At 36.5% G+C, this 25,276-nt stretch overlaps 1 protein-coding gene across 3 annotated transcripts in view; it reads left to right on the top strand.

The window, feature by feature from the left end:
- The window catches only part of KIAA1328 (KIAA1328 ortholog), a 222,265-nt gene that overhangs the window by 187,743 nt on the left and 9,246 nt on the right, over window positions 1-25,276 (top strand). For all 3 annotated transcript variants that reach the window (XM_069468090.1, XM_069468092.1, XM_069468091.1), the window contains 2 exons: window positions 6,251-6,432; window positions 12,760-12,865. In XM_069468090.1, the coding sequence (XP_069324191.1) occupies window positions 6,251-6,432; window positions 12,760-12,865 (288 nt within the window). The remainder of the gene's footprint in view (window positions 1-6,250; window positions 6,433-12,759; window positions 12,866-25,276) is intronic.

Raw genomic sequence — 25,276 nt, 5'->3', positions numbered from 1 at the left:
CCTAAGGAACCTTTAGAGACAAGTGCTAGAATTATTAAGTGAATTTAACATAAAAACAGAATACAAGTTCAATGTATAAAAATAAATTTTATTTCTATATAATAACATTAATTAGCATTTAAAATAAAAAGAAGGCATTTATAGTAGCATCAAAGCCATCAAATACTTAGGAATAAATTTAGCAAAAGACGTAAAAAAAATCTCCACATTGATAACTACAAAATACTGCTCAGACAAATTTAAGGAAACTTAAATAACTGGAAAGAAAGATGTGCTCTTGTATTTGAACACTCAGTATTGTTATAAATATCCTGTTTTTTCAAGTTGAAGCTTAGATTCAACACAATTTGAGTCAAAATACCAACATATTGTTTTATAGAACTTGGGAAACTTATTCTGAAATTTATATGGAAATTTGAAGGGCCTAGAATAGCAATGGCAATCTTTGCTATTCTAGAATAAATTGAAGGATTTATGCTATCTAATTTCAGATATGTAAATTAAAGTTATATAATCAATACAAGTTGGTATTCACAATTAGATTGATAAATAGATCAATGTAGAAGAGTAGACTCAGACACAGATCCACGCACTTATATGCTCAACTGCTTTTTGACAGTGGTACAGTGGTGCCAGGTGATTTAGTGGAGAAAGGAAAGTGTTTTCAACAAGTAGTGCTGGATATACTAGATAAAGATGTGGGCATGGTGAACTTTGATCCTCACTTCACATCTTAGCCAAAAATTAATTTGATCTTGAGGTGGTGGAGCCTGAGTAGTGTGAGAAGGGCATTCACAGAGGAGGGCAGCTTGGCATTGAGTATCAGAGCCTGCGTGCAGTGGGGAGTGTACGGGTGTTTGGTGTTGGAGCTTGAGCAGAATGAGGGGGGCAGGGTATCCATGTAGAGCTTGGCCCTGCATAGATCTTGTTCCCAGGAGTGATGAGGAAGGCTGCCTTACAGCCAGGGCAGCCCAGTCAGGGATGGGGAGGGCACCTGTAGGGGAAGAAGAATAATTTTTTCTTCAGCCCCCATAGATTCTTAGTTGAAATGGACCCCTATAACAAAAGACATATTAACAAGAGAAAAACTGTAAACATAAATTTATTAACATGTATATTTCATATATACATAGGAGACACTCAGGGAATGAATACTTCTCAAAGAGGTGGCTTTGAATTCCAGCTTATATAGCATCCTCAACAAAGAATGATAAAATTGTAGAAAAGTAACAAGATAAAGGAAAAGGACTTTGAGTCTCTAAAGGCAGCAGTTTGCAGAAAGGCAGATAAATGGCAGATAAAAGCTAGTTAGTAAAGCTTGTTAATGTAGATTCCTTTGGTATCATCTCCTGATGACAAGGGTCTAAAATTGTCTTCAGTGGTTAACCTTTGTTCTCCCTAGTTGAATGGGGACAGGATACCTTTTGTCTTTGTTTGTCTGTGTCCTGCTCTTAGGCAAATAGAGGGAGGACAGAAAGCTTTCCTGCATTTGCTTCTTCTTAATTGTCCTCAGCTCAACAATCCTTTACATTTGGGGATGACATACTCTGGTCTCCCACAGCGTCCATATAGAAGTGTGTTGGCAGAAGCAGACCAGGGCAGTGTGGTGTAAGAGGGGTGGGCTGGTAAAGGGTGAGTGGCTGTGGTGATGGAATATTGTTTTCATACAGAAGGACTAATAAAGTAAATAATTACAAATGAATCCTGTTGGTTTGGAGTTGAAATTGAAGATATTAGTGTAAACTCATAGACATACATATATTCTCTTACCCTGTCCATAGTAAGGACTTAAGACCCAGGGTAATCCAATAGCTTTTTCCTTTTTTTCAATAAAAGGTACCAGGTCTCCTTGAAGAAATGGCTGATTCCAGGGCTGGTTCAGAAATTGGACAGGCGGGGCATGGTGGCTCACACCTGTAATCATAACACTCTGGGAGGCCGAGACAAGAGGATTGCTTGAGCTCAGGAGTTCAAGACCAGCCTGAGCAAGAGTGAGACCCCATCTCTACTAAAAATAGAAAAAAATTAGCTGAACGTCATGGCACAAGCCTATACTCCCAGCTACTCAGGAGGCTGAGGCAGGAGGATTGCTTGAGCCCAGGAGTTTGAGGTTGCTGTGAGCTAGGCTGACGCCATAGCACTCTACTTAGGGCAAAAAAAGAAAGAAAGAAAGAAAACAAATTGGACAACATAGGAATTGTTTAGGTATGACATGGCCAGCACCTGAATTAGGCCATTGGAAATGGGAAGGAAGGAATTAATAGGCATCTGTTTCCCCGCTCTAGATTTTATGTTCTTCTAAATCAAGGGCTTATTGTTTTTCTGTTTTTTTAAATAACTCATGCCAAAAATTGAGGATTTTACGTTGGCTCTTTTTGTCTTATATAATATGTCTTAATAATTCCCTTGTTTCCCCCTTTTTTTCCCCCTAATTTTGCTCACACCACTAACACCCCTTTCCTATTGTCCCCTCAGGATTTTCTAAAGGTGCCTTAAAGAATACTGTTTCGTAGGAAATAAACTCTTCATTCTCAATCTTTTCACAAAAGAATGTTTTCTCCCACTCTACCACAACTCAATAATTTTCAACCCTGGCTGGACATTAGAATCATGGAGCTTTAAAAAAGAAAGGAAGAAAGGGGGGCAAACAATGTCCAGGGCCCACCCCAGACCAGTTAATTCGATGTCTACAAGTAGGTGAGACTCAGTCTATCACTCTTATTAAAAATTTCCCGGATTACTTAAATGTGTAGCCCGGCTGTGAATCACTGCCTAAAACCAGCATCTTTTCTGAGAACACCACTTCTAACAGAGGCCATTCTTTCTGTCACATGTGACAAACAACAGAGACAGAGTGACAGCATTTTTCTTGCAAACCTCCTTCTTTATGTGAATCTAAATATATATCCAGTTTTACTGCAGTCCATCCTTCCTTTTCCATCCTTTGCTTTCCAGCATTATCTCACCAGGACTTTGACATCCTGCTCAAGTCGTTTGAAGATGAATATTACGCATTGCTTTAGCATGAGTTGGATTGGGATATAGGACAAGATATCCCTTTATAGCTTTTCATCAGATACTTGATCAGTTCCTAGAGGAATCTGCTTAGAAATCATAATTGAAGTTGGTAAGGATCAGCAAGAAAGTGCTAAGGGGGAAGGGAAGGACAGAGACAGAATCTTTTGGAATGTCTGCATTTAAGGAGAAGAAAGCAGAGTTCCCAGTAAAAGAATCTAAGTAGAAGCCTCCTTAAACTGGAAAACCAATCAGGATAATGTATTATGAAGTCCAAGGGAGAAAAAGTTTTAAGAAAGAAGTCAATTGCTATGGGGTGGTCTAGTAATAAGCAAGACTGTTTAAAAGAGTAAGGGCCTTTTAATTTGTTCTTTAAAAAGTATTTCTAGTAGGTATGTTAGAATAAGTTAGTTTTCTAGACTGTCAGCAAAGACAGGAAGGAGAGAAGAAATGGTAATAGAAGGGAAATGGTAACAGTTTTTTGTCTGTTTTTTAATTACAAAATGCATGCCTATTGGAAGAAATTTAAACATTCAGAGTTATATAAATTAAAATATAAAAGTCTCCCCTCGGCCACCCTATTTCTACTTCTCCTTTCTATTTTGTCATTTATCCATCTAGAACTTTAAAAATATTTCAGTATATTTTTGTTTTTATAAAAATGAGATCACATTATATATGCTGTTATCGCAAATTGCTTTTATTTTATTTTAATAGCATGTCATGAGGCTTCCCACATCAGTATAAAGAGCTACCTCATTCTTTTTAATGGCTGAATAATGTTTTTTATGATGGATATGTAGTATAATTTATTCATTCTCTTTTTGAATGATATTTGCCTTCAGTTTTTCACTCTTCAAATAATTCTGCACTGACCACCTTTCGACAAATATTCTCAGGCTGTTATTCGTATAATTCTATAGGATAAATTCTTAAAAGTAGAATTGTTGGGAGGGAGGTGCATTTTTATTTTGTGTTGACAAATCACCCACAAAAAGATGACACCAACTTGCAGATCGGCCAGCAGTGTATTCAAGTGCTCTTGTCCCCACACCCTCACTGACACTGAGTATTTTATACTGTCCCATTTAAAGGAAGAGTTTTTGGTTTTAGGTTTAGGTTTTTGTTTTTAATGGAAGGTCTGATCTTGTTTGAAATCCTAGGAAAGAATCCAACTGAGAGAAGGAGTCTGTTAAGTTATAAGAAAAAGAAATGTTTGACAAGCCATAGTCACAGAGGGCATAGGTCAAGATGGTATCAAGAGTATAAATAAAAGGCATAATTTTCTTTTGAGACATTAAGAGAGGAAATAATTGATGGGTGACTATGGAACTAAATATAAATGAAGGAGGAAATTTTTTATGTAGTCATCTCTATTTTAGGAAAATTAGAAGCCAAGTTCCCAGTTGAGATGGAGGATTACCAGGATGGGGTTTTGAATAAAGGTCAGAAAAGCCTCTGTGTAAAATGCTGTAAGAAGCAGGAAGCAATCAGTATTGGGAGCGATCAGCATTGGCTGATTGATTGGTTGGAAGTTCCACTGAGCTGAGAATGAATGAATTTCTGGGAAGCCAGTGGTCATGGTCACATTAATTTTTCTGCAAGAGCTAGCAGAGATGTAGTTGTTGAATTTGCTTGGGTTTGGGGCTTCTGGGTTAAGGTAAATTTATATAATACTCATAGTGAGGTGCTTTTATTCTCCCTATTTTCCTGTCCCATGCGTAGAAGTTATATAACCTAAGGTGCACATCTACTGGTGGGTCTGCACTGGGAAACAATCTCTGTTCTGATAAAATTGTTTTAAAAAAAGAGAAAGAAAGAATAAAAATTTAATAGGGCCAGGCGCAGTGGCTGACACCTATAATCCTAGCACTCTGGGAGGCTGAGGCAGGAGGATTGCTTAAGCTCAGGAGTTCAAGACAAGCTGAGCAAGAGTGAGACCCCATCTCTACCAAAAATAGAAAAAATTAGCTGGGCATGGTGGTGCACGCCTATAGTCCCAGCTACTCAGAAGACTGAGGCAGGAGGACCACTTGAGCCCAGGAGTTTGAGGCTACGATGAGATATGATCACACCACTGTACTCTACCCAGAGCAACAGAAAGAGACCCTATCTCAAAGAAAAAAAAAATTAATATATTTCATTATGCCCATATAAATATTAGGTTTTTTATATCACTTTAAGCATAAAGCCATTTAATTTCTTGGTTTTTATTAATAAATTATGATATGAGCAAACACTACTAAAAATTCCGATCAACACAAACCAGTGATATTTATATAAGCTTATATAATTAGAATCCTAATCAAGGGCCACCTAGAATAATAATTGGCCTAGTAATACTCCATTCAACTTATTCTTGTCTAGAGATTCCCTCTGCTTCTAGGAGTTTAAACATCATAATTTTTACAATCTTACTTTTTGAGTAGCTGCCTCTACCGGTTTCCCAGTCTTCTTAAGTTTAATTTTCACATTGTTTATGGGCATGAGGAAGACAAAACCAAAGTGTTAGGAGTTTGTGGTGAACTTAAATTAGAAGGAACAGCTGGCAGAATAGCGAGAGGGATAACACTTCCTTCTAATATTTCTCCCTAAGATAATAAAATGTTATAAGAGGAAATGCGCTAACGATGGGAGCACAGTTTATTAGAGAGAGAAAAACATATATGTACATGTGTTCATTTTCATTAAAATGCCTTTTATTCCATGTTTGCCTTGTTGACTTTTTAACGAAATTATGTAAGGACATGCACTATTGCACTACTCCATACATATTCTGGGTACATGTAAATACAATAACAATGGAAAATGAGAAACACAAATGCATTTTGAGGTACATTGGTGATATTTTAATTCCTAATGTTCATTTTTAGTACTTGGAAAACATCTTAGATATGCAAGTCTTGTTTTAGCATACTTTTTATTTCTATAGATATTCTGGTTCTTAGTCATACTCTGTGTGGTTTTATTAGCTGTTTCATCAGTTTGAGTCTTATTTCCCCAACTCCAAATGTAAGCTTTTTGAGGATGAAGACCATTTCTTCTCCAAAATTGTTGTGGTAGGACGCAAAATAGACTCTGAGTAAATTATTTAAATTACACCACAATAAAAAAATAGGAAAAAGAAAGTTCTCACTGTCACAAATTGCATTTCAACTCATGCTGAATTTAAATATCTTTATGATCTGTATCCCCTTCTATGCTTTCTACAGTTCATTCATGTTTGTTCTTTTAGTTTATTAAAGTCAAAATGCAATGGCTGGCTGCTTGGAACATCACCATCCATTAAAAAGCACCAAGACTCCCCGAACAGTAGAGAGAATAGGAGGGAGAAGAAGATAGTTGGGTTTCAGTCACATATGGAAGATGATGCCCTGGGGACGTGTCAGAAGAAAGATACATACAGATCCCCAAGAGGTAAGTTTAGCATCTGTAGTAGCAAAAATGTTGGGGGAAGGTGGTTGTTGGCAGCTCTACCGGTGAATTTCAGATGATTTCCTACAATGCCAATAAAGAGTTACACGTTACACTCTGACATGTACCTGCTAGGTCACAGGTAAACGCATCTGCTAGGTTAGTGGAATGCATCTTCATTTTTCTTAGAATACTGGTATGAGAAACTGTATCCAACTTATCCCTCTTTTTGCAAGCAGCAAACTCTAAGAATTATTCAGCAGTAAATATGGTCATAGACACAAAATAATGTTCAAAGTGAGTAAAGAGGGCAAGCAATTGAACATAAATCTCTCCTGGAAAAGTAAACCCTTCCGACTACAGTTAATCCTCAATTGACTGGAGTCACAGGGGAGTGTGGAGGTCATGGACAACTGTACATTGTGGTTAAAACCTCCCAAGTCTAAAGCATATATTGCTCAGCAATCTTGTAAGTACCAGTAATACCTCCTATTGTATACATGGTAGATTTTTAAAACAAATCAATTATAAATAACTGTGTGAAGTGTCAAGTGAAACAAATTTAGTTGTGTTTCCCAGTTATTCCTGGAGTGGCTTTTGGCTTATTCTATCTTGGCATCCTTAAAGGAATGACTTTGGAAGAGAATGGAGCGAGTCTGAGCTTCATTGTACAGAAAAGATGTACAGGAAACAGAGGACCAGAAAGGTCTCTGAGCCCCTTTCTGCTCACACCTCTTTCCTAGATACCTTTTTTCCTGCTCACAACTAGTAACCCTGATTTCCTTCCTGTTTATCTCTTTTGTCCACTGGGCTAGCACCTTTCTACCTCTGGTGTTAAGCAACCAACTTTTCATAATCTCTGTAGCCTTTCTCACATTTATTTATCAAAAATTGGGCAGTGCTTTATGCAGGTGTACCTCTCTCCCTGCGGCCATTCTGGCTCTGTCATGCCTTTTGGTTTTGATTATGATTAATCTAGAAATTGTTTAATCCTCTCCTAGATAATTGGGAGATGATAATTAGTCCAAACTTCAGCAGGCAGACTATCCACCATTCGAAACAAAAGCAAAAGTACATTTTGTTTGATGTAAGGCAAAAGTTTATGCATACCTCCATTGCATTAGGACAGTTTAGAAGCTGCTATTTAGACATTGCCACCAAAAACAAAAATGAAATTGAGGAGACTTACTCTGTGAGATAGAATCTTCTTTACTTTCTCTGTTAGTAGTTTTTCAGAGACAGAAACCTCTTACTTCAGCTTCTTCTAGTCTCAATCTTTGCACTTTGGAGAGTGGGGAACCAGTCAAAATTGGTGTGGTGGTTACACCACAAGGCTTAACATAGTCTTCTGTTAACTTGTCAACAAATTTGTGTTTTGTGCCACCACTAAGATAAAATGGCAAAATGAGAAGAATACAGTGTAATAGCAAAAGGACAAATAACTTGTGTTATTGGTTAAGACCACAGCAACAATAGAAAGCAGCAATGGAAAAAGGCACTTTGAGAAAGGTATCATCAGGCCAGCCCTTGCTGTGGTGGAGGTTAATCTCTCCCGGGCCTAGCTGTAGAAGCCGGAAGCCTGGAACGGGCTTGTGTCCAAAAAAAATCAATTTCTAATTTGAAACAAAATCATTTTTGACTAACAGGGGTTCAGAACCCATTACTTTTTGCTATATGGTCTGCTGACATTTCAGCACTTTCTGTTGTGCACAATGAATCCTAATAGTCATTTTATAATGTTGCTATCCCAATCAATTTAACCAAGAGAAAGCTGTTACAATTCTGCAAAGTTTTCAGGAACAGTTTTCACTTGTGGTTTGATTGTTTTCTTTTTCTTTTTTCTTTTATTTATTTTTTTTTTTTTGAGGGAGGTTGTAGTATTATAGTAAAAAAATAGAAATGTTTCATCTTTTTAAAAGAATTTTTATTTTAATGTATTCACAGGAACTATTAACTGTCTCTTCTACTCATGAAAAAGACTATCTCATATTTTTCTGTTCTTTTATTCTAATACGGAGCTATTAGCAAAATTATGGTCTACCTGAGCATTGAAGGAGCTAAAGTTGTCCCTTTAAGCTATTCTGCCCGTTGCAGAGCTGGTATATGCAGATTTCAGTAAAGGGCAAAGTTATTGCACTGGCATTTGCTGTGGCACCCAACTAAACAGGAGATATAAACTGTTCAAGGTGTGCTGCAGTGGTTTTGGAAACCCTGTTTATCATAAGGCCAATGACCTAGCACTAATTGCCTAAGTTACACTGCTTGGTTTAGCACCTCCTTAATTGCTTTTCCCTCTTTAGTGTGTCTGAATTTTTTAATATACTTTTCTTCTGCTTTATATCCTTTGTTTGTTTTGTTGTTACCCTTTAATCATTAAGTACTACATAGGACATTTACTACAGGACCATTAATCTTTATTGCCAATCTCTTACTCCTTTATCTCTCCTATTCTTACCATCCTGCCAACTTCATTCATTGATGCTAAACTTGTAAAAAAGAAAGAGCCCTGTGATAGCAAAGATATGTACAGTATTATCAGAATTATACTTAAAATATAAACTGTTTTTTTATTCATCAATGTTTGGGATGCTATATGTTAGTTGCTTTTATGGAGCCATGCAGAACAGGGAGACATTACTTGGGAAATTCTAACCTTGGGTCAAAAGCTTTTAAAAGGCATAAGTCTGGAAAAACCCCGTCTTCATTCCTCCTTTTTCCTTTCATGCAGCAGCATAGCATTCTCTCCCAGCATGCCTAGAACCTCTCCTTCCTGAGTAATCCCTTTTATTACAGTTCTCAAAGCTCAGGGCATTTATTTATTTATTTATTTATTTTTTCCATTATGCTAGTGGGCTAGCAGAGGCCTTGAGGCTCCTGAGCATTGAAATGTTAAACCCTGGGGCTTGGCAAAGCAATGCCCATTCCTCAGTCAGGCTGTAAAACCTGACTTTGTCCATTCCAAAGCCCCCTGCTACATTTAGAGCTACCTCCTGTTTGTTCCTCTTTCATGGATCTCTAAATTCCCTCACAATTGTAAGAGAGGCTGAACCTAGAGTAATATAGATTTATCTGATGGTATTGACCATGCCCCTTCATTTTGTCTTTGGGGTTTTTTTAGGTTATATAATCCTATATAGCAGCTGCTTCTGGTTGAGGTCCCCTAGTGACTCATTTTTGTGTTTACTGGAAGAGGATTATTATAGATTTAACCTGAAATGAGGAATAATCTCTGAAGCTCCTAGTTCCTCTAAGTGAGCTTGTGCTTGCAGTGATGTGAGTGCTCTTCATAGCCCAACGTGGATTAAATTAGGTGACATGATTAAAGAGATGAACAAATTGGAGTGTCCAAAGTACAGAAACAAGAAAATCTATAAACACACCATTGTCATCAACATAAACAGCAGCAAAAGCAACAAATCCAGGCCAGAAGTTTCAATGATGAATTCTATCAAACATTTAAGAAAGAAATAATAGCAATCTTAAACTCTTTCAGAAAACAGAGGTTCTTCCTAATTTTAAAAAAATTGCGGTAAAATACACACCATTTTAAAGTGTATAATTCAGTAGCATTCAGTATGTGGAAATGTTGTATAACCATCACCATTATCTAGTTCCAGAACTTTTCATCACTCCCTATGGAAACCCTGTACCAATTAAAAAGTCATTCTCCATTTTCCCCTAACTCTCCATCACTCCTGGCAACCACTAATCTACTTTCTTTCTATACGGATTTGCTTATTCTGGATATTTCATATAAATGGAATCACACAACATGTGGCCTTTTGTGTCTGGCTTATTTCACTTAGCATAATGTTTTTGAAGTTCATTCATATTGTAGCATGTATCAGAACTTCATTCCTTTTTATGGTTGAATAAATACCCCTTCTATTTATTAAAACCACATTTTGTTTACCATTCTTGTGTTGATGAATATTTGAGTTGTTTACACCTTTTGGCTATTGTGAATAGAGCTGCTATGAACATTTGTGTATAAGATTTTGTCTGAACAACTGTTGTCAATTATTTTGGGTATATACCCACAATATGAGTGGAATTGATGGGTTGTATGGTAATTCTATGTTTAACTTACTGAGAAGTCAAAAAACTGTTTTCCATAGTAGCTGCACTGTTTTAAATCTCCACCAGCAATGGGTAAGGATTCTAATTTCTCCACGTCCTCACCAACACTTATTTTCCTTTTTTTAAGAGACAGGATCTTGCTTTATCACCCAGACTAGTTTGCAGTGGCACAGTAATCACACCTCACTGTAGCCTTGAATGCCTGGGCTCAAGCGATCCTCCCACCTCAGCCTCTCGAGTAACTGGAATTATAGTCATGCGCCACCAAGCCTGGCTAATTTCTTTTTAATTATTTTTAGAGATGGGGTTTTGCTATATTGCCCAGGCTGGTTTCAAACTCCTGGCCTGAAATGATCCTCCTGCCTCAGTCTACTGAGTCACTGAGATTATAGGTGTGAGGCACTATACCTAGCTTATTCCCCATTTTTAAAATTATAACAATCCAAGTGGGTGTGAAGTGGTACCATAGTTTTTGCATTTCTCTAATGATTAGTGATGTTGAGCCTCTCTCTTCATTTACTTATTGGCCATTTGCATATCTTCTTTGGTGAAATATCTATTCAAGTCTTTGGCACAATTTTTAATTGGCATGTTCATCGTTTTGTAATCAGGTTGTAAGAGTTCTTTATATATTCTAGATACTAGACCCATATAAGATATATGATTTGCAAATATTTTATCCAATTTTGTGGGTTGTCTTTTCACACTGTCTTGATAGTGTTCTTTGATACAAAAATGTTTTAATTTCCATGAAGTCCAATTTATCTGTTTTCTTCCTTTGGTTGTTTGTGCTTTTGGTGTTATATCCAAGAAACCATTGCCTAATCCATATAAATCATGAAGATTTATACCTACATTTTCTCCTAAGAGTTTTATAGTCTTAGCTTTTATATTTAGGTTTCCGATTAATTTGAGTTAATTTTTATATATAGCATGAGGTAAAAACCCAATATTATCTTTTTACTCTCACCTTCCTTCCCCTCCTCATAAACTAAGCCTGAGCTTAATCCTGGCACTGGCCCTTGTCCATCATTAAGTACTCAGTGGATACTTACTGACTAAATGCACTCTGTGCACGAATGGAGTTTATGTGCAGTATAAATATGTACTGGTTTGGGTTGAGGGTCCCACAAGTTTATGTATACAAAGAGGACTGAATTGTGCATTTAGACAGCTGGTATTTTACATCTATACATAGTAGAGAATAGTGAATATTGAAAGTACAGGTTTTAAATACCAAGGATAATGGTGATCATTTTGATGCTAATCTCTACAGATGTAAGACTCTGGCCTTCTCTAAGGCCTGATTTTCTCCCATCACACCTAAACTATTGCCATTCCCAGAGTTAGCATACTGTACTCCTGGAATTTTAGGGTCTGGTATTCCCAACACTTCAATGCTGTCTTTGTGTTATGTGAATACTCACACTTTCCTCAAAAAGTAGATCTTCCTAAATAACTTCTTTATGCATCCTGGGTAACAATTTCCCAGGAACCAGAAGAAAATTTGTGAATGAGATTCTTGTAGTCTTCCAAGATAAGACAGGGATATTTTATTTTGTTTAGAAAACAATAATAAATAGAAGATAAAACAAAAACCACTTTCTGTCTATACCATTTTTTTATTTAGCACTCCAGAAGAGAAAAGTAATTAACTAAACATTGCTTGTTAGAAAGGAATTGAGTCCAAATCAGTCTTTACTTTGGGAAGATAAAAACTATTGCTTAGGAACTTGCCTGTGGCTCTAGAATGAATAGTTAGATGAGCATCTTCCAATTAAGACGTGTGTTTTAGCCAGCGTAGAGGTTTTTAAAAGAAACTTTCAAGATTTAAGTCTACCTTGAAAGTTTTTTGAAAAGGATTGATTTAATTTGGGGGGGTTAGAAGTTCAAAGTGCTGGAATCTTTTCTTATGATGGCTAAAGGGAACAAAATAAAACAACCTACCTTCTTGGGCAAGTTCACAGTAAACCCAGATCAGCAGGAATATGATAGACGTTCAAGTTTAAAAACAAAATCTCTGCTTAGCCTGTTATTGCACAAATGTACTGTTTAAAACAAGGCCTTATGGATCTCTGATATTTACAAAACTGAAGTGAGTTTTCATTCTGTCATTGTTCCATTTCAGGGCAAAAAAGTGGCCTACTTTTGAAGCTTGGGGATTCCTATAATGTCTAATACATTACTTAGAGTGTACTTTTCCATTTCCTTGTATTGAATGCTCAAATTATTTTTTTATTGTTCATACAGAGACAATAACAGGAGTTAGAAAAGATGCATCCACATCTCCTATGCCAACAGGAAGCCAAAAGGAGCTTGTCACCACAGCCTCATCATCATTCAAACACACCTCCCGGTAAGCTTCAGGGATTGCTTGGTTCAGTATTCTCCATATGAGAGCATTTTTTGAGGTTTATTTACTAAGGAATGAAAAAATCTTGACAGTTATAATGGCTTTTACTCGAAAGAGAAGTCCTTACTTTTGAAGCATCTAGATTTGGCCAGCTTAAACCACATGGAGTCCTTTTCTTTATAGATCATGTACTTCCTTAATTGATCATGTTAATGGTCAAGGGTTTCCGTAGAAACCCAAAGCTAATCCTATCTGTCATCAGAAATTCTATTTAACAGAAGATCTTTCCCAATTTATCAAAGAATAGTTATACATTTATAAATGAATACTAACATGTATTTATACCAGAGACATTGGAGGGGTTAATAATTTGATTCAGGCTTTTCTGGAGTCAGGGAAAGAAATATGTTATTAATATTTAAAATCTTTCATATATAATAAGCAAACTCCCATATTATATACACTTAAAGCTAAATATATAAACATCAATACCAAAAGGGCTTGTTTTATGTTTCCTTGGGGATATGATTGGTTTTGACCACTTAAATTCCTAGCATCTTATCAGATGAATGTAGATTTTAATACTTAATTTGTAGGTAATTTTAAAGTTTATAGGCTTGCAAAGTAGAAATGCCTAAATTGTTGGTCTCAAGCCTGATGATTTTGAAGGCATGCCCTAAAATTTATTCTTGTGGTTTGAGATAGTTTCAAAAGGAGAAGTATTACCTCTTCCTTCTCTAAAGAGTTGTATTTCAGCCCAGTGCCTATGGATATACTGTCCCACAGAAGCCAAACCTGGGCATCCTTAAGAACCAATGTCATTCTGTTGTGGCTCTTACTGTTTTTCTTTTAATTCTGGAGCTGGAAGGGCAAGCATCTTAAAGAACTGTTGAGAAATTACTCTAGCACAAAGGATAATAATGATGCCCGCCATCTATTAAGTATCTACTGTGTTCCAAGCATTGTGCCAAGCCCTTTATATGCATTATCTAATTTAATCTTCACAACCTTATGAAGTGGTACTATCATCTCCATCTTAAAAATTAGGAAACTAAGGCTCAGAGAGCTTGAATGACTTGTCTAAGGTCACATAGCTATTAAGAGGCAAAGTCAGCATTTCAGACTCTAAAGGTCATAATCTTAAATATTGCAATAGCTGACAATGACAAATTCCCTATTTTGGAAACCACTCACGATCAAAAGAGAATTTAATTAGTTTGCCACATTCTTTCTCTATTGTTCCTTTCTTTTATTTTTAATGCTACTATTGTTGGCATTTTGCCAAAGACCCACAAATGAGTTGTGATTCTGAAATGTTGATTGGCTCCCTCTTTGGACCACTGAATCTTGTGGCTTAAAGCCTGTGCTCAAAGAGTTTCCATCCCAGCTCACCTTGAGGGATTCATTTGGAGTAGTTAGAGGTAAAAGGGGGAGATTAACTAGATTTTTCAATCTTAGTGAATTTTCCTGTTGCTGAAGACGAAAATGAGATTTTTAACACCTCTTTAATATGTTTTTGATGGTTGCATTTCATTTAGAGGGAAGCATGAGAAAGAGGAATAAAATGTTTCCTCAGTAAAGGTTTTGTAATACATCCTCAGCACACATTTTCTGAATGGACCATGTCAACTTTGTAGAGTTTTACAAGCCCAGGTTAAAATTGCTGTGAAGACTCATATTTACAGACCTTTTAAAAAGGATTCTTTATCTGTTAGTCCTTAATACTGCCGATCAGCTAAATATATTAATAGATTCTCAGAAGCTTCTTAAATAATGAGCATTTGGCTTCATAAAACAATGTGTGGCACACCAGATTTTATCCTTAGAAGTGCTCAATGGCATATTATAGGTCTATTATATAAAGTGCAGAGCTGAAAAAAGATCCAGTACTATGAAAATCAGTTACCAGGAAGGCATGGTGGTTGCTTTCCAGATATCAGAATCAGAATTATTTGAATTGCTTTTATTTCAATGTGTAGAAAAGGCATTTTTTATAGACTACTTTTCAGGTACATGCAAACTCTTAATGCAAGAGAAAAGCCCTTTGTTTTTCATCTCAGCAAACCTTTGAAAGTAATGAAAAGAACAGGAGTAAAAGTCCTTCCCGTGTCCACCCTGAATTCCAAGAATTTTCAAGACTTGCAAAAGAAGATGAGACAGATAGTAGAGGGGGGTTGGGGGACGGGCACTCAGATTTTCCTTTGTTCTCTGAAAATACCTAGAAGAGTCCCATATCTTTCCATGTGCAGGTGAAAAAACCAGGCGTGGCAAAGTCATCTTTCTCATTCACAATGTAGGTTGTTAATTGTTCTCTCTGCTGGCTGTCAATATAATGTGAAATTTTCATTCCCCATTCAAGATGGAAAAAGTTGTGGCTGAAAATGTTAACATTTGCATTTTTATTTGTTGATTTATTTAAAGGACAGCCTCTCCTACAGCAATCCATCACTTGGTGACACCCCAAATATGAATAATGTATTGTAGACTTGCAGTTACAATGTGTAATAAGTGCTAGAGACAGTAAAGGAATGTTAACTATGTTGCAAATGTAATATTTATCGACTCATAAAGTTTATTGCTTTCGAGGTTCAATAATACTGACCATAAGACATTAATATCACTTATCCTGATTTTAGCTGGGCACCTTTGTATGTAGAAATATTCATCTATCTCACACTAACAAAATAAATATGTAATTTACAACACAAGCAAAGAGGGCATTATAGTTTTCTGGGCTGAGAGCTGCAATGCTTCTTTCTCTCCATTTCACTTCTGGCTTCCAACACTGATCACACACCCCTGAGCTGCCCAAGAGAGTAAGCACAGTAGTCATCTTGGCACAAGAAGGGGACCAAACTAAAAGGTGCCATTCATTTCTGCTTGGTTGGGACAGGCAATGCCCCACAGACCACTTCACCCGGAGAGAGGAGAACTAGAGGGGCTTTCTCCCTGACATTCTGAACACCTGGAGGGTAGGTGAGGCTTGGCTCTGAAGAAAGTTGAATAAATGCCTTTCCTGCCATGAGACTGAGTCAGAGTTTACCAATTCTACTTGATTCTCTGATCTCCAATGTGAAGCCAGAGCTGGGGAGGATACCATTTGCTTCTCAAATGAATGTGTTATGAGCACAAATGTTACTTATAATTAACCCTTTTGTGCCTTCCAGAATTAGATGTGTCCATTGCCAACAATAAAATTGTATAGGAAGTACCTAACACCCAAAAGCAAAAGAAGTAATGTTAATTAGCAACCATCAGCTGTAATTGTCATCCCCATTAAGATGCAGAATTATGTATTTCTTCGTTATAAATAACCTTTCTAATTGTACTTGATGTATGCCAATTTAATCAAAAAGTATACTTGCAACAGGCAGATATTTGCATTAATGTAACTTTGGATCTTCAAGTCTTTCATTTCAAATTTGACTGGGGAAAAAAGGCCTATTAGAGCTGTTATATGCTTTATATATCAGTACCTTTTTCTATTCAGGAATGTAGATCTCTGACACATTTTATATTAAGATTAAGAGAGTATCTTCTGGGATTGCTCAATGCAACAGAAATCTTGTCACTTTTAAAATACTGGTCCACTTTCTCTTTCTCGGTCATGTAACAATGTGATGATTGTTGTACACTAATAAACAGGCAAACACCAGGCATGCAGAGGCAGGATTAAATTTTTAGACCCTGAAGTAAAAGGTTACTAAGGCCTCTTCTCTCTGTTCTTCTGTGACTCACATGAAGAGATGCAGCTGGTACTCTTCCCGCCTCCGCCCTTTTTTCCTTGTAAGACGTGAAGAGAGAAAGGCAGCTCTCAGCAAATCATGCCCAACTAGTGAATTTTTGGAACTGGAACTGGATTTAGCGTATTTCTAGGAAGCACTGTTCACCTCTCTACTCTAGCTTTTTTTTCCCAGAAAGATTATAGTTTTTAACCACAACACAGAAGTGCTGAAGGTTTTTGTTTTATTTTGTTTTGTTTCTTTTTGAGTTATTGGTGGGTGGGGAGGTATAGATTTTGTGGAGCTTGTTTTTTCCTTGAGGGGGTTTGGGAAATAGTTGAGTATGTGCTTTGAAGGACTTGATAGCTTGGGGGCTTTTTTCTTAATTGACACATAATAATTATACATGTATGTTTCAGTACATTATACATTGTGTAATGATCAAATCAGGGTATTTAGCATATCCATCACCTCATACATTTATCATTTCTTTGTGGTGAAAACATTCAAAAATCCTTTCTTCTAGCTATTTTATAATGTACAATATAATATTGTTAACCATAATTACTCTACTATGCAATAGAATCCCAAAACTTATTCCTTCTATCTAACTGTACCTTTGTACCCATTGACCATCCTCTCCCCATCCTCCCCCAACTGCTACCCAACTCCTACCGCTCCCCAGCTTCTAGTAACCACTATTTTTACTTTCTACTTCTATGAGATCAGCTTTTTTAGATTCCACATATGAGTGAGATGATGTGATATTTGTCTTTCTGTGCCTAGCTTCTTTCACTTAACATAATATCCTCTAGGTTCATCCATGTTGCTGAAAATGACAGTATTCTCATTCTTTTTTAATGGCTGAATAGTATTTCATTGTGTGTATTATGCTATATTTTCTTTATCCATTCAGATATTGATGGACACTTAGGTTGATTCCGTATCTTGGCTATTGTGAATAGTGCTGCAGTATACCTGAGCATGCATATATCTTTTCAACATACTGGATTTGTTTCCTTTGGATATGTGCCCAGTAGTGTGGGATTGCTGGATCATATGGTAGTTCTATTTTTTCAGGAACCTCTGTACTGTTTTCAATAATGGCTGTACCAATTTACATTCCCACTAACAATGTATAAACATTCCTCTTTCTCCAAAGCCTCACCAGCATGGGTTATATTTTGTCTTTTTGATAATAGCCATTCAAATTGGAATGAGGTGATATCTCATTGTAGTTTTGATTTGCATTTCCCTGATGATTAGTAATGTTGAGCATTTCTTCATACATGTGTTGGTCATTTGTACGTCGTCTTTTGAGAGATGTCTGTCCAGGTCTTTTGCCCATTTTTTAATTGGGTTATTTGTTTTTTTGCTATTGAGCTGTTTGAGTTCCTTATCTATTTTGGATATTAACTCCCTGTCAGATGAATAGTTTACAAATATTTTCTCCTGTAAGTTGTTTCTTTAGTTTGTTGATTGTTTCTTTTGCTGTGCAGAAGCTTCTTAGTTTGATATAGTTCCATTTGCCTATTTTTGCTTTTGTTGCCTATGCTTTTGAGGTCTTACCCAAAAAATCTTTACTCAGATCAACGTCATGAAGTGTTTCCCCTATGTTTTCTTCTAGTGGGTTTATCATTTCAGGTCTTACATTTAAGTCTTTAGTCTATTTGATTTGATTTTTGTGTGTGGTGAGATATAGCAGTCTAGTTTCATTCTTCTACATATGGATATCCAGTTTTCCCAGCACCATTTATTAAAGAGGCTGTCCTTTAATGTATGTTCTTGGTGCCTTTGTCAAAAATCAATTGGCTGTGTGTGGATTTATTTCTGTGTTCTCTATTCTGTTAATAGTTTGATTTGCTTTTTTTAAATACCTTGGTCCTTTGCTGTCAAACCATATGCTTAATGTGTTCTGAAAACTTTCCTGTAAGCCTACACCTTGCTGAGCTTTCTGTAGTACAAGTGCTTGCTCATAGCCATGCTCACAAGGCAGATGTTCACACACAGCTGACTTGAAGGTGGCTTGTGAGATCCTTTGCCCTCTGAGGCTGAAATCCAGGGACCAGGCTCAGAAGTATCAAAAACCTGGGACCACATTCTATGAAGCCCAAGCTGGAAGGAATCTTCTGTCTGTCTTGAGAACAGTTTTTATTTATCTTTATTTTTACCTTAAGTATTATAACTTAACATGAAAATCCAGTCGCTTCCAGCTCCAGACATGATGGCATAGCTTTTAAAGTACCAGAACAACTGATGACATTTTGGTCCTTTGCTGGGTTATAGAGAGGAACAAACATTTCTACATTTGCTCTTCTTTCACTGTCAGTTATAAACCAGGCTTTAGCCTACGAGTGGTTCAGGCACTGTTTAGTCTCCCACATGACATCGCCAGTAACCATTTAGATAGAAGAGAAGGGAAAATCGTATAAATATGCTCTTGCCAATTGTGACAGTGATCTATTTTGTCTTGGCAACAAAATTCTGGATTGACAGCTGCCAGAGGATTCAAAACCTACACAAGAATCATATTTTTATTATACTAGTGACAAAAATATACTGAAAGTTATAATTACCTGTTTGCAATTCTTAGCATAGTACTTTAGCATTGACAGAATGCTTTTAAGTGCATCATTTCATTTAAATTGCATCAAAACCCTATGAGGTAAGTAGTAGTATTATCTCATTTTATGATGAGAAAATGAAAATTGAGAGAGACTGAGTAACTGGCCAAGGTCTCATGGTAGGAAGCAGAAAAGAAGACTTGAATCTAGCTTTTCTAATTACAAATTTCAATGTTTTTTTTTTTTTTTTCATTCTTCCCCACTTCCAGGAACTTGGATTTGCTTCTGAAGTATATGCACTGAGCTGATAAAATTCTGGTTTAGGATAGGAATCAGACAAACGTATTTTAAGTGTTGGAATTTGGTTTTATAACTTGATAGGAAAAAAATTACACAGAAGTGGAAGTGGTGGTGTTCAAATATACACAACAGCCAAATTGCAACATTTTGTTGCATTTGTGCCCAGAATCCTAACTGTAAAAAAATAAAAAGCTTTCTTTATTAGACTTTCTTCTCTTACACATTTACATAAATATTGTACATATTCAACGAGACTTTCTCATGTGCCTAGCAGAGGAAATGATCATGAGTAGGTATAAACTAAACTAAAACCTCAAACCTTTGCTGATGTTTTTGTGGTATGTTCAAATAGCAGACCTCAGTGTCTCTATATGACAGCGTATATGAGTGGTGACCAGATATGATGATACTAGCTATATTATTCATTGAATGCCTGTTATGTATCAGGTATTGTGTTGGGCATCTACAGATATATCCATTTATAATATATGTTCAAACAAATTATGTATTAAAGATTTTTAATGACTATTAAAACTCAGTTTCAAAATATTAGATAAAATTTATTCTCAAATTTTTCAAAATGACTTCTAAAAATATGAGCTGCTAAGCCGAGAACTATCATTTTAGCTTTATTTGCCCTCGGAGTAATAGTTTACACACTGTACACAAAGCAGCATTAACTATAACTTTTCCATTTTGAGTATTTTGTAAATAACAAGAAAAACCAAAACCTCATGAAATGTTGCACACAAATTGATGATGATGAAAAGGACTAATCTGAAAACTTTAGAAAAGAATGTGTTGAGTATGTGAAAGAAAATATGAAGTTACAAACATGCCTGTCTTCCATGTTTAACCAGGAGGGTGAAAAGCCCAGCCAATCAAAGAGTTTTCATTTAGTTGGGTTGCTAACTTGGAATTCCAAATAGCTGCATTACCATCAAGAACAGGAGAATGCATGGAAATTGTTATTTGTTTGATGAAAAGATATTGCTTGCTTTTAGTTAAGCCATGATGTTGGATTGATACTGTAATTCCCACCATTAAAAGCCATTAATAAGTCATCCATTCATCTTGCACATGCTGGTTTATAGAGTGTGTAAGATAGGAAAACAGAAACAAATAGGTTAGGTAGAAATAATCATGTCATAGCATAATTCCAAGAAGTGAATTCAGCTTAAGGAAGCTTGTCAAGACATTCTTCCCATAGGAAGAAGATGCTATACTTGGGAAAATGTACATTACAACAGCTTGTATTTACTAAGCCTCTTAGATAGAATTCTGGTCGTTGGCTTCAGGAGATCTTCCTAAAGGCCTAAGTTGTGGGTGAAGAGATTACAAGACCTGCTTTATTTTTCACACTTTTCTATATTTTTCAAATGTTCTACAACAGTGATATATTATGTAATTTTATAAACAATATGTAAAAAGAAAACAAAGGGAACACATTTGTAGGAGGCAAAACCATTTCAAAATTTTACACTCAGTAGTTCCAAGTCGTTGCAAAAACCCTAAGGTTATACTTGGCCCATATAACGTTAATATCTTATTTCTTTGTCATCCCAGCAATAGGTGAGGATTATGTTTCCTTGGTGCGTCTTCTTCAGTGTACTGAACTCTGAAAACTGCTGTGACTAGTGACATCTGTTCAGTATTGCCAGTTCCTGCTATCATTTCACAGTTTTTAGCCTCATAAACTGCTGTTTTAGAGTTGTTCATTTGGTCTAAGGTCATCAGATTCTCTTAACTTCAAGAAACATTTGTTGAGTGTCTCTTAACTGTTCTAGGCATCTTAATGCTTTTATAAAAATTATTTTATATGTTACCTAACGTAATCCTCACAATCATGAGCAAGTAAAGCTCCAAGAGGCAATTATAGAACAATTAAGAGCCCAGGTGTGATAATTGTAACACCTGGGTTTATAGGTATAGGTTTGAATGCTAGCTACATGGTTTGGAACAAATCATTTAATTTAATATATAAAATGGGAATAATAATATCTCTCTCACAGGCATATCATGATGAGTAAGCAAGGTAGTTTACGTAAAGTCCTTAGCACAGTGTATGGCTGAGTGCTCCATAAATAGTAGTTGTTATTATAGAACTTGCCAAGATCACACGAGCCATAAGGAACAGAGCTAGGATTAGGACCTTGCTTTTGTGATCCCAAACTCCTTGTGAATCCCCTAACAAAAGGTTAGGAATAGAAGGTAGGTTCATGTCAGAGGTGGGCAGTTGGGTTGTATGTTTTTCTATTGACCTTGCAAACCTGCCTGTTACTTTAACTCTGTAAGCCCCATTCCTCATGTGAAAATAAGAATATTTAGTAACCACCTGATAAATTTGCTCCAGAAGATTAAATGGGGGTAGGTATGCAAAGCCTTTAACTTGATGCTTGGCCATATTGGGCACTGTGTTAGCTTTCTTCTTTTGTGCTCTGGGAAACAAAATTTGTTTGGGCACCTAGAACAGTGCATATGAATCATACCGGCCTCTCTGCGAAATACCCTGAGTGACAGTGCCTCTGCCGAGATGTGACATAGAAGCGAACATGATTGACCCTGCATTCAAAGGACTCTCTTTATGCAATGCTGGCAAATTTTTCGAATGTCTTGAGATGTCCCCTCCATTTGTTTGTCTTCTAAATAGAGGAGGGTAGGGAGTAAAATTCTTTGCTAGATGGTAAGAGTTAAGATTTCATGTTGTGTTCCTAGAACATCTGTTTCTAGGGTCACACAAGGCCTCACTGAAGCTACTGATAGTGGATTCTGTCCTCATAATTAGCCTTTTGTAAAGATTTGGAAAGGGTTTAATTCCCTTCAGGGCAGCAGTTCTAAAATCTGTCTGCACGTTGGAGTCACTTAGGAATCTGTGTAAAAATACCTATTTCTAGGCCTCAGCCCAGATTAATTGAATTAGAATTGCCAGGAATGGGTCCCAGTTATGTGTATTTTCTTCTACTTTAAGGTTTTCCCATTTTGTAACAATTGGAAAGCATCTTGACTTGCAGGGTTTTTCCAGACTGAATAACAGCAGATTCTCAATTATGAGCAGTGTCAACATTTTTTTTTTTTTGCATTGGGGTTTGATTGCTTAGACAATGTCAGTAGCACTGAGGATATCAGATATGCTTTGTTTGGCCATTTCATTATCTTATGTTTAGTCATATCATAGAGCTTTTTCTAAACCTCTGCTTCAGCCTGGTTCTTACTTTTAGTTTTCTCAAGTTAAAATCCTTGCATTTAGACAGGCAGCATGGCCTAGAGAAAAGGACATTAGAATTAAAGTCTGAGAGCCTAGATTCATACTGCCTCTATAGCTTAATATAATAGCAGAAAAACCTTAAAAAAGTCCCTTGACCACAAGGAACCTAAGTTTTCCATGCTTCTGTCCTATCTTTCTGAACCTTATCCTTTGTTTAGAGATAAAATCAAAACAAAAACATGTATATTTATTTCTTAACTTCAGAGTAATTTACACATTTGGAGAATAAAATAACGAAGAAATGAACATCTTCAAAAATAATTAAATAATTGATTTTAGAATAACATGTTTTAAACTTTCCACCAGAAATGTTTGACTTTTATACTGGTGAGTAGTTTGGAGATCTTAAGCAAACTTGACACATGTCATTCATAGCAAGGTACAGAGCAAGTCCCTGAGAGGCACTGGCTTTCCCAGTTGACAAGGGACCCCAGTACAAGTCACATGTCCTGAGATTGTGCTCTGTGACCATGTGTTTACTGAAGTTTTAATTTTTGAATTTTCAAATGAAATCATGTCTGGAAAACATCAGATCTTACTATAGGAGGACACCAAGAGAAAAACAGAAGAAAAGATAACATCCTTGAAGTTCAAGTTCAGGTCATCACTCACATTGAAAAAGGTGACCATATGTTATTGTAAGCTACCTGCTTTGCCTTGGTGAAAGAATGGTCAAAATTGTGCATGATAGTATCAAAAATGGTACTGTGTTAATCAAAGATTTTGTCAGCCAGAATACTTATAATGGAGAAAATGCAGAATTATGTAGTCAGTGGTAATTGACTAATGTATCTTTAGCTCAGCTGGACATTTTTGTATATACTGCTTATATATTTAGATACATATATATATATATATATATATACTACTTTTAATATACTTAACATTTTTCATATTAATGAGAAATGGCCTCCCCAACCCCTGCAAAAGACAGTGTATTTTTTTCCCTTCGGCTTACCTTTTTTTAATTTCTTGTGGGGAAATTCATTTTAACATTTTATATTATCTGTAACTTTTTTTGTGAGTTTAACCATAAAAATTAAAAGACAGATATTATATGAAAGTTTTTGTAAACAGTAAAAGGAAATGCCTGAACTTGGTTATTTTCATTAGCCTTAAGACTGCTGGATTCATATTCTCACTTAAACATCTGTGCTCTGCCTTTTTAAAGAATATGAATGAGCTTCTTGGTGTACAAATCCTAAATGGAAGAAAGAAAGATTATCCATGAAAGATTCCAAGTTGGTCTTGAAGCTCAAGGGTAATTGGCCAATGAATTATCTCTTTACTTATTAAGGCTTTCATTGATTTTCTTTTTGTCATGGGTGCATACTGAAGTATGACTGTTACTGAGATTGAAAGCTCATCATCCTGTTGCTTGGCACCCACTCCTAAATGCTTATAAAATGATCAATTTGGTTGGAAGATAAGTCTCTTAGCAGGCACAGGGAGGGTGATTACTGCTATACATGAGAGGCTATTTCTTCCTTTAGGAGATCTGAGAGATTTTGAGGTGGGTTGGGATTTGTATGAGAGTAGGGATCTTGCTTCCAGCTCTTTCTGCCACATGAGCTATTTGAAAACCAGAGCTGATAATTAGAGCTGAGAAGAAAGCCTCAATCCCAATACCAGCATAGCATGCTAGAAAGCAGACAAAACTTGTGTATAGTTGCATGTCTTACATAATACAAGCCTTCTATGTAATTGTGTTTCTTAACATACATGAAGAATTCATACTTTCTACATTTTGACAGTTTAAAAATATTTTGGATTAATGCTCATGTTAAATAATAATATATAATAAGGAGGTAAGATAAAAGGCTTACTTAGCCAGGAGGATTATTATTTAAATGTTAATACACTAAATAAATAAAAGATTGCTAGGAATTGTACTTTGGGGATTTTCTTTTTTCTGGGTCTCTGAGAAACCCTGCTGAAACACTTTTAAGAGCCAAGATGAAAGGCCAGGGCTAGGGCACTATGCCACTCCATGCCAAGGAAAGGGATGTTCAATTTATTTTCTTCTGAGTGCTGTCTCTTCCTCCACCCTGGAAGATGCGTCTGACCTACAGGAGTCACCACAGTCAGGAACTTGGCACTTGGTGTAACCTAATGAAGGCTGGAAGTATTTGCCTTGGAACACCTGCCCTGCCAGGTGCAGAGTGGACTGTTGATCACAAATGACATTTAGTGCAGACTTTCATTCAGATGCTTTTACGTGTTCTCCATCAATGAAGTACCGCCATGCTGGCGTGGATAGGTGCAGTTGCTGTGCGGGATAGCTCAGAGGGGCGTCCTCAGGCAGTGTTCCCTCATTCCGTCCAGCACACAGCTGAGATATGCGCTGCTCCTAAAATAAAACTTCTCTATAGACCAGTTGAAAATACTCCACAGCCAACTCCTGTCTTCTGGGGTTTGGAGAGAAATGGACTGGTAGTGGAAGAACCGGATCCTGGCAAAAGCCGAGGTGATGCTTCATCCCAAGGGTGCATCACAATTGTAACACAAACCACCGATCTTCTAATGAAAAACATAATTAGTGGCAGAGCTAAGACTGGAACTG

This window comes from Eulemur rufifrons, chromosome 5, assembly GCF_041146395.1.
Source record: "Eulemur rufifrons isolate Redbay chromosome 5, OSU_ERuf_1, whole genome shotgun sequence".
NCBI lineage: Eukaryota > Metazoa > Chordata > Mammalia > Primates > Lemuridae > Eulemur > Eulemur rufifrons.
Note: the sequence above shows the minus strand (reverse complement) of the source record. Positions and strands in the feature narration are given on the sequence as shown.